At 36.8% G+C, this 17,317-nt stretch overlaps 1 protein-coding gene across 2 annotated transcripts in view; it reads right to left on the bottom strand.

Annotated features, from left to right (window-relative positions):
• LOC144958842 (uncharacterized) overlaps positions 1-17,317 on the bottom strand; it is a 19,240-nt gene continuing 1,923 nt past the window's right edge. For both annotated transcript variants that reach the window (XM_078891082.1, XM_078891081.1), the window contains exons 3-5: positions 15,188-15,321; positions 4,455-4,566; positions 1-739 (exon numbers count right to left, since the gene is read on the bottom strand). In XM_078891082.1, coding sequence (XP_078747208.1) covers positions 470-739; positions 4,455-4,566; positions 15,188-15,321 — 516 coding nt within the window. In that variant the 3' untranslated portion in view covers positions 1-469. The remainder of the gene's footprint in view (positions 740-4,454; positions 4,567-15,187; positions 15,322-17,317) is intronic.

The following is a 17,317-nucleotide window of genomic DNA, read 5'->3' as shown; positions in this document are numbered from 1 at the left end:
CATCTTTTGGTATGTTTTATATATATTTATTTTATTAATTTGGTTATTGAGTTTAGTAATACTACAATAACATTTTATCATCATGATCATCATAGTCATCATGATCATCATGATCATCATCATCATCATCATCATCATCATCATCATCATCATCATCATCATCATCATCATCATCATCATCATCATCATCATCATGATCATCATCATCATCATCATCATCATCATCATCATCATCATCATCATCATCATCATCATCATCATCATCATCATCATCATCATCATCATCATCATCATCATTTTCATGATCAATGATCAGCATCATCATCATTATCATCATCATCATCATCATCATCATCATCATCATCATCATCATCATCATCATCATCATCATCATCATCATCATCATCATCATCATCATCAACAACAACACCAACAGTAGCATTACTACATTGGGAAGCAGTTTTAGGATCTATGCATCTTTGAGAGAATTCTTGATTGTTTCCAATTTGGACAATACTTCTTTCAACATGTTATAAATAATGTTGTTCTTTTCAGGAGTTGGTTCGTTTTCAGATACGCAATCCGTGACATATTTCTCAAAGATCCTGGGAGAATCAATCTCCGTCGTGAAGTTATAGTAGGCAACATCTTCAATCGGTGAATCATGTGGATAAGTGGTCGCACGAATTAGACTACAATCTTTTTGATTAAAGAGGAAGATTCGGTAGTGACCCTGGTCCTGTGGATGTATCAATAAATGTGCTTTATAGGGAATGAGATTAGAGGAAGAGTAGCGTCCCTTGTTGGACGTCATCCATAGTCTGTGACGTCACCGGCGGAAAAGTCATTAGAGAGAGAACGTCATGTTGGTTGTGCGAATGCGTCTCTCGTCCTCGCTTCCGGTGAAAGTGGCTTGAGACACTTCAAAGCCAAATTGACGTTATCTCTGTAAAGTGACGTCCAATCAAGGGACGCTACTCTTCCGCTAATCTCATTCCCTATAAGTTTGCTGTAGTTGGAAGAAATGAATATAGAATAGTCAAATAGAATGAACATTTCTATTTAATCAAATTTAACATATGTGACCCTTCGCCTCAAAACGGTATTAAGTCGCGATTTTTAAGGTGTTGAAAAATGAATTTATATCCATAAATATCAGGGTTGTGTATGTTTTATTGAGGAGAATGGGTACCATATTTTAGGGTGCTGATGCCAACAATTTATATCTTTGACCAGTTGAACATTTAATTCGGCTTTTAAGCATTTTGGTTCGTTCCGACATAATACCGTTTTGAGACGATGGGTCACATATTATCTGGATGTCAAAACATCAATATTCGCTTTGACAACGCCATACTCATCTATCATTCGTCTTCAGTATTTCATTGAACGTGTTATGTTGACAATAAAGGCTTCAACAGTCGTGACGTCACTTCCCTCGTAATGAATTAAATTTAACATATTATCTAGACATTTTGGGTATCTTTTTTTATTTTATCAAAACATGAATATTCGCCTTGACAGTGCCATACCATCCATCATTCGTCTTCAGTATTTCATTCAACGTGTTTTGTCGACAATACAATTAGGAAACGTGAAACAACGACAACCTCATTTGTCTTCGTCCTTTACATCCAAGCTTCTATTCCATTCCACTACTTTAAGTTATTTCTTTTTTCGTTTTGATTCCCTGTTGTTAAGATGAAATGCAGTTGCAACTGTTTTTGTCGTATTCTTTTTTATATACCATCTGTCAAAATACCTTTTCATGGCCGTGGTGTCTTTGCTAAGCGTTGTTTCTATATCTTCGCAGTTTCTTGATTGGTATGCTAAGGCCCAGTCATCTGCATATCCTAGTTTTGTGGAAGTTGTTTGAGGTATGTTGCTTATGTGGACGTTAAATATTGCTGTTGCTAAGACTGAGCCTTGTGGTACTCCATTTTTTATTCTTCTGACTTTGCTGGTGTCCTGTCATGTATGAGAGCAGTTTCAAGATTTTTCTGCATGAAATTATTCAGTTTCAGCATCAAGCCACCAGTCCACATTGTGTCATACGCAGCAGAGAGATCGATAAACACTGTGCCTGTTTTTAATTTCTTTTCAAAGCCATTTTCAATTAAGGAGGTGAGGGCGAGGGCCTGCTCGGTTGTGCATCTTTTTTTTTTAAACCCTGCCTGTTCAATTGGGATTATAGGATTTAAGTAAGGGGTTATTCTTGTTAAGATTATTTTTTCTAGTAGTTTGTAGAGGCAACATAGTAGAGAGATGGGTCTATAGCTCGATGGCTCTGTTGCTGGTTTTTCTGGTTTGAGGATGGCTATAACTCTAGCATGTTTTCATGTTTGTTGGTATATTCCTTTGTCAAGTATGTCAGACATTACTTACTGCAGCCAGCGAGTTCTTTGCGTTGTGTCCAAGGTGTGTTATCATATCTGGATATATGCCATCGATCCCTGCTGCTTTTCCATTCTTCATACTTTTGATACCTCCATGTATTTCTTCGTGACTGATTGGGAAGGTCCACATTGAGCCAGATGATGGGAATCAAAACGAAAACTGACAATCAAGATTGATGACACAACACTACCAACTGATCAAAATCCAAAATACATCGGAGTGACACTGGATAGACGGCTGACCTATAGAACCCATCTTGAGGGTACAGCAAGAAAGATGGGGAAACGAAATTGTCTACTCAGAAAACTGGCAGTAACAACATGGGGAAAATCGCCAACTCCTCTCAGAACATCAACCCTGGCCCTTTGCTACAGTGTGGCAGACTATTGTGCTCCTGTTTGGACGAGAAGTGCCCATACAAACCTTGTTGATGCGAAATTAAGAGACTCGATGCGAATAGTAACTGGATGCCTGAAATAAACTCCAACACAATGGCTGCCAGTCATGAGCGCTATAGCACCACCCAACTTGAGGAGAGAGAATGCAACACAGAAATGGATATCCAGAGCTGAAGAAGATAGGGAACTCCTCTGCAAACCATATACAAAACTGCGCCCCCAACATCAAGACTAAAATCTCGACCACCTTTCTACTTATCAAAAAAAGAAAACTACAACACGCAAGAAGCCTGGTGCGAGGAATGAAAAAGGAATAAACCAACAGGAGGGGAACTAATTGAAGATCCCTGTAAATGTCTCTCAGGTCTACAGGATCAACCAAGAAAACACTGGGTAGCTGCAAATAGACTACTTTCAAAACATACAAGAACAGCTGCCAACATGCACAAATGGGGGCTCCAAGAATCAACAACATGCCCAAAGTGCAACCAAGCACCACAAGATGCAAACCACCTCGTACTAGATTGCCCAGAGACAAAACTTGAAGGGGGATTTGAAACCATCAACAAATTTGATGATGACTTCAGAACCTGGATTGATACCTTGAACATAGAAGTTTAGCCGAACGATACTACTACTAGTTATTTCTTTGAAATTCAACAGCGACATTTGCATTATTTTTCTTCTTCAAGTATCAAGTCTGTGCCAGACATCGGTGATCATGGTACGCCATTCATCTCTCTGATCAGATAACCTCAGAAAACTAATATTATTCTTCTCTTTCTTTTTCACCCAGCTATTCAAACTATTCAAATATGTTTTTCTCGGTCTGTCTTTACTCTTTTTACCGTCAATCTATCCTGTGAGAGCAAGATGTTCAATACATTTATGTCGATTTGCATAATAGACGGGGGAAAAAAATTGATATCATTCATCAAACGACACACTCAACAAAACGACACACTTCAACCAAACGACACATGCAACTCCAACGGACGTAGGAAGAAAAATTAAGGATCACCATAACTCTATCCATGAATTCATGAAATAAGAACAAACCAACCAACATGCAAACGCAGAAACATATTCTCTTAGCTTGCTTTATTAAGAAATAGTTTGACACACAGGCATCTATAATAATGCGTGCGTCATCTACAAACATTAGCGGGGCTTATGAGAATGGATGCACAGTCGTGTGCTGTGTACATAATGGCCCTTCATAGAGAATAGTGAAAACCTAGGCAAGAATAAAACCTGACTAAAACGTATTTTACTGTATCTTCGATTTATCATCATCATCATCATCATCATCATCATCATCATCATCATCATCATCATCATCATCATCATCATCATCATCATCATCATCATCATCATCATCATCATCATCATCATCATCATCATCGTCGTCGTCATCATCATCATCATCATCATCATCATCATCATCATCATCATCTTCATCATCACCATTATCATCATCATCATCATCATCATCATCATCATCATCATCATCATCATCATAACCATCATCGTCATCAGCATCATTGTTATGCCCAGCATCATTACAGAATCCAATCACCACTGTGGTATGTAAACCCACAATATGTGTACCAAACAGTATCAGGAATGTAAAATACATACGAATTAAATAAAACTTACATATTTGTATCTCATTACATCTACCTTCACGCCATTGTCACGAGAATTGCCCAAGTACTCGGCATGTTCTGGCAAACATCGAGAAAAGGGGAAGCCTTTTATATTGTTTTTACTGAGGAAACAGCATAAAAATATTTTTAAATGAGCTTTTATATAGCGCAATATCCACTAAATGTGCTCTAAGCGCTTTACAGGGTGTCCCTGGTCAACAGCAACATTTAACATGTAGGACGGGACACAACGCTTGTTGGGCGATATTAATTTTTTTCGGACAAAGGCAACGCTGTTAACGGCCAGGTACTCATTTTACACCTGAGTACGGAGAGAGAATGTGAGTGAAGAGCCTTTTCCAAGGACTCAACTATGCGCCGAGCACGAGCTCGAACCCAGGACCTTCATACCTTCATAGTGTCATACCACTAGACTACATAGTCGCAAAAACAGCATAGATTGGACAGTATCAATATATTTTGTATGGACTTCATGAACACAATATATGATTTGTATTTGAAATGTCAATGGCTTCCGGATTTTAGTTTCCCCTCAAACGATTCTACTGTTGTAGTTAAGAATTGCATTTATTATAACCATTTGTTTTGTTTTGTTTTTTTGTTGTTTTTTTTAATGTGGGTTTTTGGTTTGTTTTTCTTGTTTTGTTTTTTTTTGTTTTTTGTTGTTTTTTTTTGTTTTTTGTTGGGGGGGGGGGGGGGTAGAGGTGTTACTGCCGCGAAATATATAAAATGTTATCAGATGTCCGTATTAAGACTAATCTTTATTTTAAAGGAGTTCAATAAATATTCTTCTCGTTCGAGTCAAGTTTATAAAATATAATTTCCTCGTAAGATATCCAGACCAAAGTAATAATTATTATGGTCTTTTTGTTCAAATTTAAGAGCCAGTCGATGTAAAAAAAAATATTTTGAAGATCGATTATATGACTCATGGTATTTAATGTTCAACATTTTTCTCATTCTGATTTTTTTTTTCCTAAATCATAACATTTGAACAAAAAAATGATGGGTATAGTTAAAGTATATTCACTGTGTAGAATAGCTCGTTTAGCAAAATAAAATGTATAGCATGAAATAACCGATTTTGTGTTTGAGTGAAATAAATATATTTTTTTATAGGTTAGGTGTGAAGTTTTTGGAATAATCCTGAAAATGGTCATTAAGGAGAGAGTTAATCAGAAGGTCAAATTACGTAATGTTTCTTGATACAGAAGACAGCTCGGTGTGTGAGCACTTAAATCTGAAAGCACAAGGCTTCATTAACAAAAGTGGTAGAAATCGAAAAACAGTCGAGAGGGGTCTTGTGATGTGACTGCGTGGCTCAGCGGTACGTATCTGAAAGGTACCGAGTTCGACTATCCGCCGCGTTGTGTGGCCTTGAGCAAGTCACCTAGCCTTAGCTCAATTTGCGGCGCTGCATTGCGGCTGACGCCTGGGTTATTCCAGTCTTCTCTTGGAATAGACCCTAAAGAAAAAATTCCCCAGAGGGATGAATAAAGGGAATTTATTATATTATCATGATTGCAGATCAGTATTGACAGTTGGACGAACGCACATAAGGGATTCACGAATATTATATGCCAACGATATAATGGACTATCTGTTTCTGTTACAAAAATGGTGTGGGGACTAGAAAGATTAGAGGAGTTTTGACAACGGGTGGGATGCCAACAGAAGACAACGCAATTATTCATGACGTTAGACAACAGTGTTTTAACCCTCTCCTTACCACCTATTGGAAAATTGTCACATTTGTTGTTACGACACAATATACATTTTTTCTTATTCAGATTTATTTTGTACATTAACGAATTTTAAAGAATGATCTTTGTTTGATTAATAAGAACATTATGTTGTTTTCTATAGAGCTTTTTTTTAGTTTAACCCTCTCCTTACCACATATTAGAAAATCGTCGCATTTGTTACGATGCAACCGTCACTTTTCTCATCCAGATTTCATTACATTTTGCTATAGCTATGAAAACTTGACATTCTGTAATACAGTTCATATTGTCGAACAATATTAAGTATAGACTGTGCTTTTTTCTTTTCTGTTTAAGTAAGATATGTCTGTTTTTTGTGTTGGATGGATGTGAAGTTTTGGGGGAAAATTCTGAAAATGGCTGGTAAGTAAAAAAAAAAATTCCCTTTATTCATCCCCCAAGGGGAAATTTGTCTTTAGGATCTATTCCAAGGGAAGACTGGAAGAACCCAGGCGTCAGCCGCAGTGCAGCGCCGCAAAGTGAGCTAGGGCTAGGTGACTTGCTCAAGGCCACAATACGCAGCGGCTGGTAATCGAACTCGTTACCTTTTGGGTACGAAGCAAAAACCATACCGCTGAGCCACGCTGCCCCTCTCAAGGAGAGGGTTAAGGAGATAGTGTGGTCAATTCGTCAAGCTGCTAAATTGTTCCCGATGTTAATTTGCAGCAGTATGTACATTGGAAATGACCATGATTGTTTTTGAGCTCATAAAATCATACCTATTATTTACATATTATCATTTAGACGATGTTATTTTATTCAGCATTTTTCAGATAGTGGAACTTTCCAATGCGGAAAGTGAAACAATATTACAAAAAAATTGTATCTTCAAATTCTCTATTCAAAAGAGTAAAAATATGTTATATATATATATATATATATATTATATATATATATATATATATATATATATATATATATATATATATATATATATATATATTTATATATATATATATATATAGAATATATATATATATATATATATTTATGAGTGTTGGTGGGTACTCGTAGGTACGAAAGTGAGTAAGAATTTTTTCTTCGGACATTATTAAGGATTACGCCGACTGAGGACGTGGAATAAGCCCACAGAAGCGAACGTCTCGGCCGTAAAATGTGAGTGACAATTTGTATTATATATCTATATATATATAAATATATATATATATATATATATATATATATATATATATATATATATATATATATATATATATATATATATGTGTGTGTGTGTGTGTGTGTGTGTGTGTGTGTCATTACAGCTCGTTGGTAATCTGAATAAAACTCGTACTTTAAATTTTGATCAGAATACTCGTCCTTCAAATATCGGTCAATAAAAATAACCTTTGCTTAAAGTCCCATAGGAATGAGATATTTTGACAAAGTGACGGTCAGTTTAATCGGTCGATAATTGAAGGTGGGACTATTTTCTTGTTTTAAATCTGGAATGCTTCTGTTTACATCGTACGTCCGAGTGGTTACACTTACACACACACACACACACACACACACACACACACACACACACATATGCACATTTACAAATTTTCGCCTATATCATTATGCGGCTATGTGGTCTAGTGGTATGACATTCACTTTCGGATCGGAAGATCCTGGGTTCGAGCCTTGCTCGGCGCATAGTTGAGTCCTTGGAAAAGGCTCTTTACTCACATTCTCTCACCATACCCAGGTGTAAAATTGTAATATCGCCTGACAGGCCTCATGTCCCATCCTACATGTTTAATGTTGCTGTTGACCAGGGACCCCTTGTAAAGCGCTTTGAGCACATTTTTGTGGATATTGCGCTATATAAAAGCTCAAAATTATCTAATATATATATATATATATATATATATATATATATATATATATATATATATATATTGAATCGTGTTTGATACAAATATGGTACGAAAAGTGCTCGACATGTAGTAATGGAGCGAACCACCATTTAAAACATTTACCACAATGCCTGGGGCAGTCTACATCGATGTTTCAGGCTTAATTTGCCATCTTCAGGACTGAGTTGTTTTGTTGACTGTTGTTGTTTCTTGAAGTGGTTCCGGTTTGAAGTTAATTAAGAGGAATTTGCGCCGATGGGGACACTTTCCGTAGATCTCATTTTTCATGTTGAGTGTGGCTTCATGAGGTTGTTTGATTATGGTATATTTTTCTTCCAGGCATAAGCTACATTGTTTTGATGTTGGTGTGTATCCTGTTGCTTTAGATAAAATTTTCCATGAAATGTTGTGGTCTATTTTGTTGTCTTTTAATTTCCAAATATGTTCGCTGAGTTTTGTGGATGTTTTTTTGTTAGTGTTTCTAAATGTTGAGGTGTGGAGGTTGTATCTTGTTTTGAAATTATTTTCTGTTAGTCCTACATATTTTTCTTGCTTGTTTGTTTTAGTTTCTGTGACTGTGGCTTGGTAAATTAAACTTGATTCTAAGCATTGTTTGTTTAGCGGGCAATGTTCTTTATTTCTGCAGTTGCATTTTCTAGTGGGTGGGTTTTGCTCTTGTCGGTGGTTTATTAATATTTTTTTGTTGTGGCTTGAAATTATTTGTTCTATGTTGCGCATACACGAGTAACTTATTTTTATGGTATTCCTGTTGATAATTTTATGTAGCTTGTGGTTTTTTGGAAAGTGTGTATCAATTAGTTTCAGGAACTGCTGTCCTATGTTTGTGCTGACGTTTATGTCGAAAGGTGGGTTGAACCAAGTTATGTGTCGTTTTCTTGTTTTATGTTCTTCACTTGTGTGTTGTGGTTTACATGAGAGGGAGGCGTCTGTGTATACAAATGGTGTGTTGTATCCACTTTTTGTGAGTGCTTCTTTGTAGGGGGTGGCTGCGACGTTGAATATCTCTCTGTTTTCCGAAAGTTTGCTCACCCTCAGTGCAATGTTTTTTGGTATGTTTTCAATGACGGGACGGGGGTGGTTGCTGTTTTTATTAATGTAGCTAATGGTGTTGTTTGGTTTTCTGAACGGTTGGAATGAATTGGATTTTATGTCGAATGTGATGTCGAGGAAGTCAACTGTTTTTTTTGTTTGCTTCTATCGTGATTTTTAAATTGTTGTTTTGGAATATTTTACAGATTTGTTTTTTGATGTTTTCGTTCGCTCTTGGTCGTCTGTTGGTTATAGCGAGTCCGTCATCTCTATAGAGGCCGATGTATGTGTGTGTATGTTGTAGTTGTGACAGGATGTAGAGTCCGACCAGTTCGCATGTTTCAGCACCGTCGAACGAACCCATTGTTACGTCGAAATCATTGTGTCGCTTTGTCCACGGTGTGTTGTCGTAGTATAGTGTGCTGTGCTTGGTGTGTTTGATGATGTGTTTTTCCTCTTCTGTGATGTTGGTGTATTTTGCTGCGAATTCCAATGCTTTGTTTAGTAAGTCTGGAGTGATGGAGGGGTAAAAATCGCAAATGTCGAAAGAGATGAAGGTGCAGTTTTCTTTGTTTTGGATATTTTTGAACCATTCAATGACTTCATCGGTGTTTTTCCACTGGTTGAATTTAGTTGCTTCTTTGACGTTTTTATTTATTTTTTCTAATATCTTTTTGCTGATTTTTCCAATTTCAGATTTGTATGGATTTATTAGTCTACATTTTGGATTATTTTTGAAGTCAGGCTTGTGATCTTTTAATGTGATGAACGCTTCTCTTCTTGGTGCTATATCGATTCGATCGCTAAGGTCAAGTCTGTTCGCTATATTCTTATCTTCTTTTGTGATCTCTTCGGTTCTATGTGTTCTGTCTTTCTTATAGTCTTTGTTGATTTGTTTGTGTGTCATTTTATCATATTCCTCAGGTGTCATTTTATAATAGTTGTTGGATTTGTCGGCTGGTATCAGAAGTTGTTTTTCTTTGTTTATTTTCTTCACATCGTTAGTCAGTTGGTTTTGGAAGTTGTTATTTTTGTTTTTGAACTGCACACTTTGAATGAGATCTAAAAGTCCGTCTTCTAATTTTTTTAATTCAGGTATTGGGGGGGGGGGGTGAATTTGTAGAGTTGAAGCCGTACGTTTTTTTGTGGGTGGTTTCTAAATGTGGGTTCAGAAAAAAGAATGTTCTCCATCGTAGATTCTTGACAAATGTTTCTGTTCTTGCTATTAGTGATTTAATGTAAGATTTTCTGTTGCAGGTAGGGATATTCTTTGTAGAATATGGGAAAGTAGTAGGTCTAAGTTGTGGCGTAGTATCCATTTTGTGTCTAAGAGTGCTCAACGGTGCGGAGCTGTGTATTGAATCGTGTTTGATACAAATATGGTACGAAAAGTGCTCGACATGTAGTAATGGAGCGAACCACCATTTAAAACATTTACCACAATGCCTGGGGCAGTCTACATCGATGTTTCAGGCTTAATTTGCCATCTTCAGGACTGAGTTGTTTTGTTGACTGTTGTTGTTTCTTGAAGTGGTTCCGGTTTGAAGTTAATTAAGAGGAATTTGCGCCGATGGGGACACTTTCCGTAGATCTCATTTTTCATGTTGAGTGTGGCTTCATGAGGTTGTTTGATTATGGTATATTTTTCTTCCAGGCATAAGCTACATTGTTTTGATGTTGGTGTGTATCCTGTTGCTTTAGATAAAATTTTCCATGAAATGTTGTGGTCTATTTTGTTGTCTTTTAATTTCCAAATATCACAAAAGAAGATAAGAATATAGCGAACAGACTTGACCTTAGCGATCGAATCGATATAGCACCAAGAAGAGAAGCGTTCATCACATTAAAAGATCACAAGCCTGACTTCAAAAATAATCCAAAATGTAGACTAATAAATCCATACAAATCTGAAATTGGAAAAATCAGCAAAAAGATATTAGAAAAAATAAATAAAAACGTCAAAGAAGCAACTAAATTCAACCAGTGGAAAAACACCGATGAAGTCATTGAATGGTTCAAAAATATCCAAAACAAAGAAAACTGCACCTTCATCTCTTTCGACATTTGCGATTTTTACCCCTCCATCACTCCAGACTTACTAAACAAAGCATTGGAATTCGCAGCAAAATACACCAACATCACAGAAGAGGAAAAACACATCATCAAACACACCAAGCACAGCACACTATACTACGACAACACACCGTGGACAAAGCGACACAATGATTTCGACGTAACAATGGGTTCGTTCGACGGTGCTGAAACATGCGAACTGGTCGGACTCTACATCCTGTCACAACTACAACATACACACACATACATCGGCCTCTATAGAGATGACGGACTCGCTATAACCAACAGACGACCAAGAGCGAACGAAAACATCAAAAAACAAATCTGTAAAATATTCCAAAACAACAATTTAAAAATCACGATAGAAGCAAACAAAAAAACAGTTGACTTCCTCGACATCACATTCGACATAAAATCCAATTCATTCCAACCGTTCAGAAAACCAAACAACACCATTAGCTACATTAATAAAAACAGCAACCACCCCCGTCCCGTCATTGAAAACATACCAAAAAACATTGCACTGAGGGTGAGCAAACTTTCGGAAAACAGAGAGATATTCAACGTCGCAGCCACCCCCTACAAAGAAGCACTCACAAAAAGTGGATACAACACACCATTTGTATACACAGACGCCTCCCTCTCATGTAAACCACAACACACAAGTGAAGAACATAAAACAAGAAAACGACACATAACTTGGTTCAACCCACCTTTCGACATAAACGTCAGCACAAACATAGGACAGCAGTTCCTGAAACTAATTGATACACACTTTCCAAAAAACCACAAGCTACATAAAATTATCAACAGGAATACCATAAAAATAAGTTACTCGTGTATGCGCAACATAGAACAAATAATTTCAAGCCACAACAAAAAAATATTAATAAACCACCGACAAGAGCAAAACCCACCCACTAGAAAATGCAACTGCAGAAATAAAGAACATTGCCCGCTAAACAAACAATGCTTAGAATCAAGTTTAATTTACCAAGCCACAGTCACAGAAACTAAAACAAACAAGCAAGAAAAATATGTAGGACTAACAGAAAATAATTTCAAAACAAGATACAACCTCCACACCTCAACATTTAGAAACACTAACAAAAAAACATCCACAAAACTCAGCGAACATATTTGGAAATTAAAAGACAACAAAATAGACCACAACATTTCATGGAAAATTTTATCTAAAGCAACAGGATACACACCAACATCAAAACAATGTAGCTTATGCCTGGAAGAAAAATATACCATAATCAAACAACCTCATGAAGCCACACTCAACATGAAAAATGAGATCTACGGAAAGTGTCCCCATCGGCGCAAATTCCTCTTAATTAACTTCAAACCGGAACCACTTCAAGAAACAACAACAGTCAACAAAACAACTCAGTCCTGAAGATGGCAAATTAAGCCTGAAACATCGATGTAGACTGCCCCAGGCATTGTGGTAAATGTTTTAAATGGTGGTTCGCTCCATTACTACATGTCGAGCACTTTTCGTACCATATTTGTATCAAACACGATTCAATACACAGCTCCGCACCGTTGAGCACTCTTAGACACAAAATGGATACTACGCCACAACTTAGACCTACTACTTTCCCATATTCTACAAAGAATATCCCTACCTGCAACAGAAAATCTTACATTAAATCACTAATAGCAAGAACAGAAACATTTGTCAAGAATCTACGATGGAGAACATTCTTTTTTCTGAACCCACATTTAGAAACCACCCACAAAAAAACGTACGGCTTCAACTCTACAAATTCACCCCCCCCCCCCCAATACCTGAATTAAAAAAATTAGAAGACGGACTTTTAGATCTCATTCAAAGTGTGCAGTTCAAAAACAAAAATAACAACTTCCAAAACCAACTGACTAACGATGTGAAGAAAATAAACAAAGAAAAACAACTTCTGATACCAGCCGACAAATCCAACAACTATTATAAAATGACACCTGAGGAATATGATAAAATGACACACAAACAAATCAACAAAGACTATAAGAAAGACAGAACACATAGAACCGAAGAGATCACAAAAGAAGATAAGAATATAGCGAACAGACTTGACCTTAGCGATCGAATCGATATAGCACCAAGAAGAGAAGCGTTCATCACATTAAAAGATCACAAGCCTGACTTCAAAAATAATCCAAAATGTAGACTAATAAATCCATACAAATCTGAAATTGGAAAAATCAGCAAAAAGATATTAGAAAAAATAAATAAAAACGTCAAAGAAGCAACTAAATTCAACCAGTGGAAAAACACCGATGAAGTCATTGAATGGTTCAAAAATATCCAAAACAAAGAAAACTGCACCTTCATCTCTTTCGACATTTGCGATTTTTACCCCTCCATCACTCCAGACTTACTAAACAAAGCATTGGAATTCGCAGCAAAATACACCAACATCACAGAAGAGGAAAAACACATCATCAAACACACCAAGCACAGCACACTATACTACGACAACACACCGTGGACAAAGCGACACAATGATTTCGACGTAACAATGGGTTCGTTCGACGGTGCTGAAACATGCGAACTGGTCGGACTCTACATCCTGTCACAACTACAACATACACACACATACATCGGCCTCTATAGAGATGACGGACTCGCTATAACCAACAGACGACCAAGAGCGAACGAAAACATCAAAAAACAAATCTGTAAAATATTCCAAAACAACAATTTAAAAATCACGATAGAAGCAAACAAAAAAACAGTTGACTTCCTCGACATCACATTCGACATAAAATCCAATTCATTCCAACCGTTCAGAAAACCAAACAACACCATTAGCTACATTAATAAAAACAGCAACCACCCCCGTCCCGTCATTGAAAACATACCAAAAAACATTGCACTGAGGGTGAGCAAACTTTCGGAAAACAGAGAGATATTCAACGTCGCAGCCACCCCCTACAAAGAAGCACTCACAAAAAGTGGATACAACACACCATTTGTATACACAGACGCCTCCCTCTCATGTAAACCACAACACACAAGTGAAGAACATAAAACAAGAAAACGACACATAACTTGGTTCAACCCACCTTTCGACATAAACGTCAGCACAAACATAGGACAGCAGTTCCTGAAACTAATTGATACACACTTTCCAAAAAACCACAAGCTACATAAAATTATCAACAGGAATACCATAAAAATAAGTTACTCGTGTATGCGCAACATAGAACAAATAATTTCAAGCCACAACAAAAAAATATTAATAAACCACCGACAAGAGCAAAACCCACCCACTAGAAAATGCAACTGCAGAAATAAAGAACATTGCCCGCTAAACAAACAATGCTTAGAATCAAGTTTAATTTACCAAGCCACAGTCACAGAAACTAAAACAAACAAGCAAGAAAAATATGTAGGACTAACAGAAAATAATTTCAAAACAAGATACAACCTCCACACCTCAACATTTAGAAACACTAACAAAAAAAACATCCACAAAACTCAGCGAACATATTTGGAAATTAAAAGACAACAAAATAGACCACAACATTTCATGGAAAATTTTATCTAAAGCAACAGGATACACACCAACATCAAAACAATGTAGCTTATGCCTGAAGAAAAATATACCATAATCAAACAACCTCATGAAGCCACACTCAACATGAAAAATGAGATCTACGGAAAGTGTCCCCATCGGCGCAAATTCCTCTTAATTAACTTCAAACCGGAACCACTTCAAGAAACAACAACAGTCAACAAAACAACTCAGTCCTGAAGATGGCAAATTAAGCCTGAAACATCGATGTAGACTGCCCCAGGCATTGTGGTAAATGTTTTATATATATATATATATATATATATATATATATATATATATATATATATATGTGTGTGTATTCTGTGCTTATTTGAAAAAGGCCAATGGCCGAAACGTCGTTTGTTTTGTGTTGTTCATTCATGAGTCAGATGTACTCCCTTTATCTTTATCTACACTTACATGCATTTTCCATTGGTTTTCCTGTAATAAGAAACACCTTTGTTTCCATCATACAGACGCCAGTCAGATCCTTTCTCTCCATAGTCATACATTAGTGCGAGTTTTCGATTATGGTCAAAATGTTCTTTCATGTTCTGAAAATAGAATAAAGATAAAAAAGGGCATATTTTGTAATATTTGAAATTGAAGTCACAAATATTTTTTTTTAAATAAATGTTACCACTCGTCCTAAAAGTGTAGAAATTATGTCGGAATGAATCGGATATCAAACAATGGCATTAGAACGACAATGATTAGAAATACGAAATATAATATCAATCCGTTGATAAACAAAAGATTATTTGGCTTTTAAAGGTTTGAAGTTTATTTTCCAGTACGGCGTCGTTTCCACAGCAACGGGCAACATTACGCAATCGTCCTCCCTAAAAATATACATTATGACTGGGCATAAAAGTTTAGAATATTTCATCAAATTAAAAATATTACCCTTTAGAGTCGCTCCCTCCTCCCCCCCCCCCCCCCCCCCGGCCTCCCTTTCTTATCATCATCATCATTGCCTTTTTCACCCTGGGTCAGGGTATAGGCCACAGACAAACAGTTTCCATCCTTCTCTATCCCAAGCTAACTTATTTTTATCTCATTCCAGGTCTTACCACTTCTCTGTATATCAGCTTCTTTAATTCTTCTCCATGTTCCTCGTGGCCTTCCCCTTGATCTTCTGCCCTGAGGGTTCCCCCTTTCTTATAGTCTCGCCTAACAGGCGCCATGTCCCCTAATAAATGGTAAATGTTGTTGTTGGCCATGGACTCCTTGTAAAGCGCTTTGAGCACGTGTAGTGGATCCTTCGCTATATAAAAGTTATTTTTTTTTATCGTCAATGTCAAATCTGATCAGTCAATATCAACAGGATTCAATAGTCGTTACGTCACTTCCTTCATAATGACGCATGGTAACTTAGCAACGCTGGCTCTAAACCATCGGAATAATGACGGTCGCCCGTACGAAATATTTCTCTGGCGAGCATAAAGGGTATCCAGAGAAAAGAAAACACATAAATTTGATCATGTTTTGACTTTTACAAATTCTGATCACAAGGCATATGAAAAGTTCTAGCCAGCATGAAAAATAAAAAGTAATGATTTTCTTTGTTTAGGACCAAGATGGCCGCCGTTGCCGGGCGCGTGACATCAGACTATTGAATCTCTCTTTTTTATTGGCAGGGGGGCGGGGGAGAGGGGGATATTTTTTACATTGAGCATTAATAGGGACTTAAAAAAAAATTGAGCTAGGGCGAGGTGACTTGCTCAAGGCCACACAGCGCAGCTGCGGGTGATCGAACTCGCTACCTGTCGGGTACGAAGCAAAGACCGTACCGCTGAACCACGAACCCCCCCCCCCCCAGAAAGACATTAGGGATAATATTTTCTCTTTCTTTAGATAATATATCGACATTGATTCTTGATTCTACTTTCATGTCCGATTTTTAAAGTATTGCTTGTAATTGCTGTACATTTTATGAAATTTTAAAATTATATTTGATGTTTATTTTGCTTTTAATTAGCTTCGTATTTTCATTAATTAGTTCATGACAGTGTATTAAACCTGTGCTAATATAACGATGAATTATGTGTAACATTATGATAATTTCCATTCAGGATCAATACAGTATATCTTATTTTATCTATCTTATCATACATTGGTTGTTGGTTGTTTTTTTCCTGAAATTTGGATTATTAATTTTGAAAACTGGATATATTTCGTAATGGTTTGGATATTTATAAAATACTATCTGGCAACCCTGATTATAACACCCCTCGCCTCTTTGTCTTTGTAAACTATAAACCAGTCAAAAGTAATGCACATTATTGTCCGCTAAGCATCACTTCGCACCGAACTGAACTTGTATTGAGTAAGGTCACGGTTTTTTTTTTTTTTTTTTTTTTTGTCATGGAAATAATACGAACAAAAGAACACAAAAAGAAGGGGTTGGAGGAAGGGGGGGGGGGGGAATACGCAATGGTGTGATGCTTTCATTCTTTGTATGTTTTCAATAGTCTAATGTCACGTCACCCAGCAACTGCGGCCATCTTGGTTCTAAACAAAGAATCTTCATGCTGGCTAGAACGTTTC

Source organism: Berghia stephanieae, chromosome 13, assembly GCF_034508935.2.
Source record: "Berghia stephanieae isolate SIO BIC M18660-M18661 chromosome 13, UCSD_Bste_1.3, whole genome shotgun sequence".
Classification (NCBI taxonomy): domain Eukaryota; kingdom Metazoa; phylum Mollusca; class Gastropoda; order Nudibranchia; family Aeolidiidae; genus Berghia; species Berghia stephanieae.
This window is presented reverse-complemented; position numbering and strand designations above follow the sequence as displayed.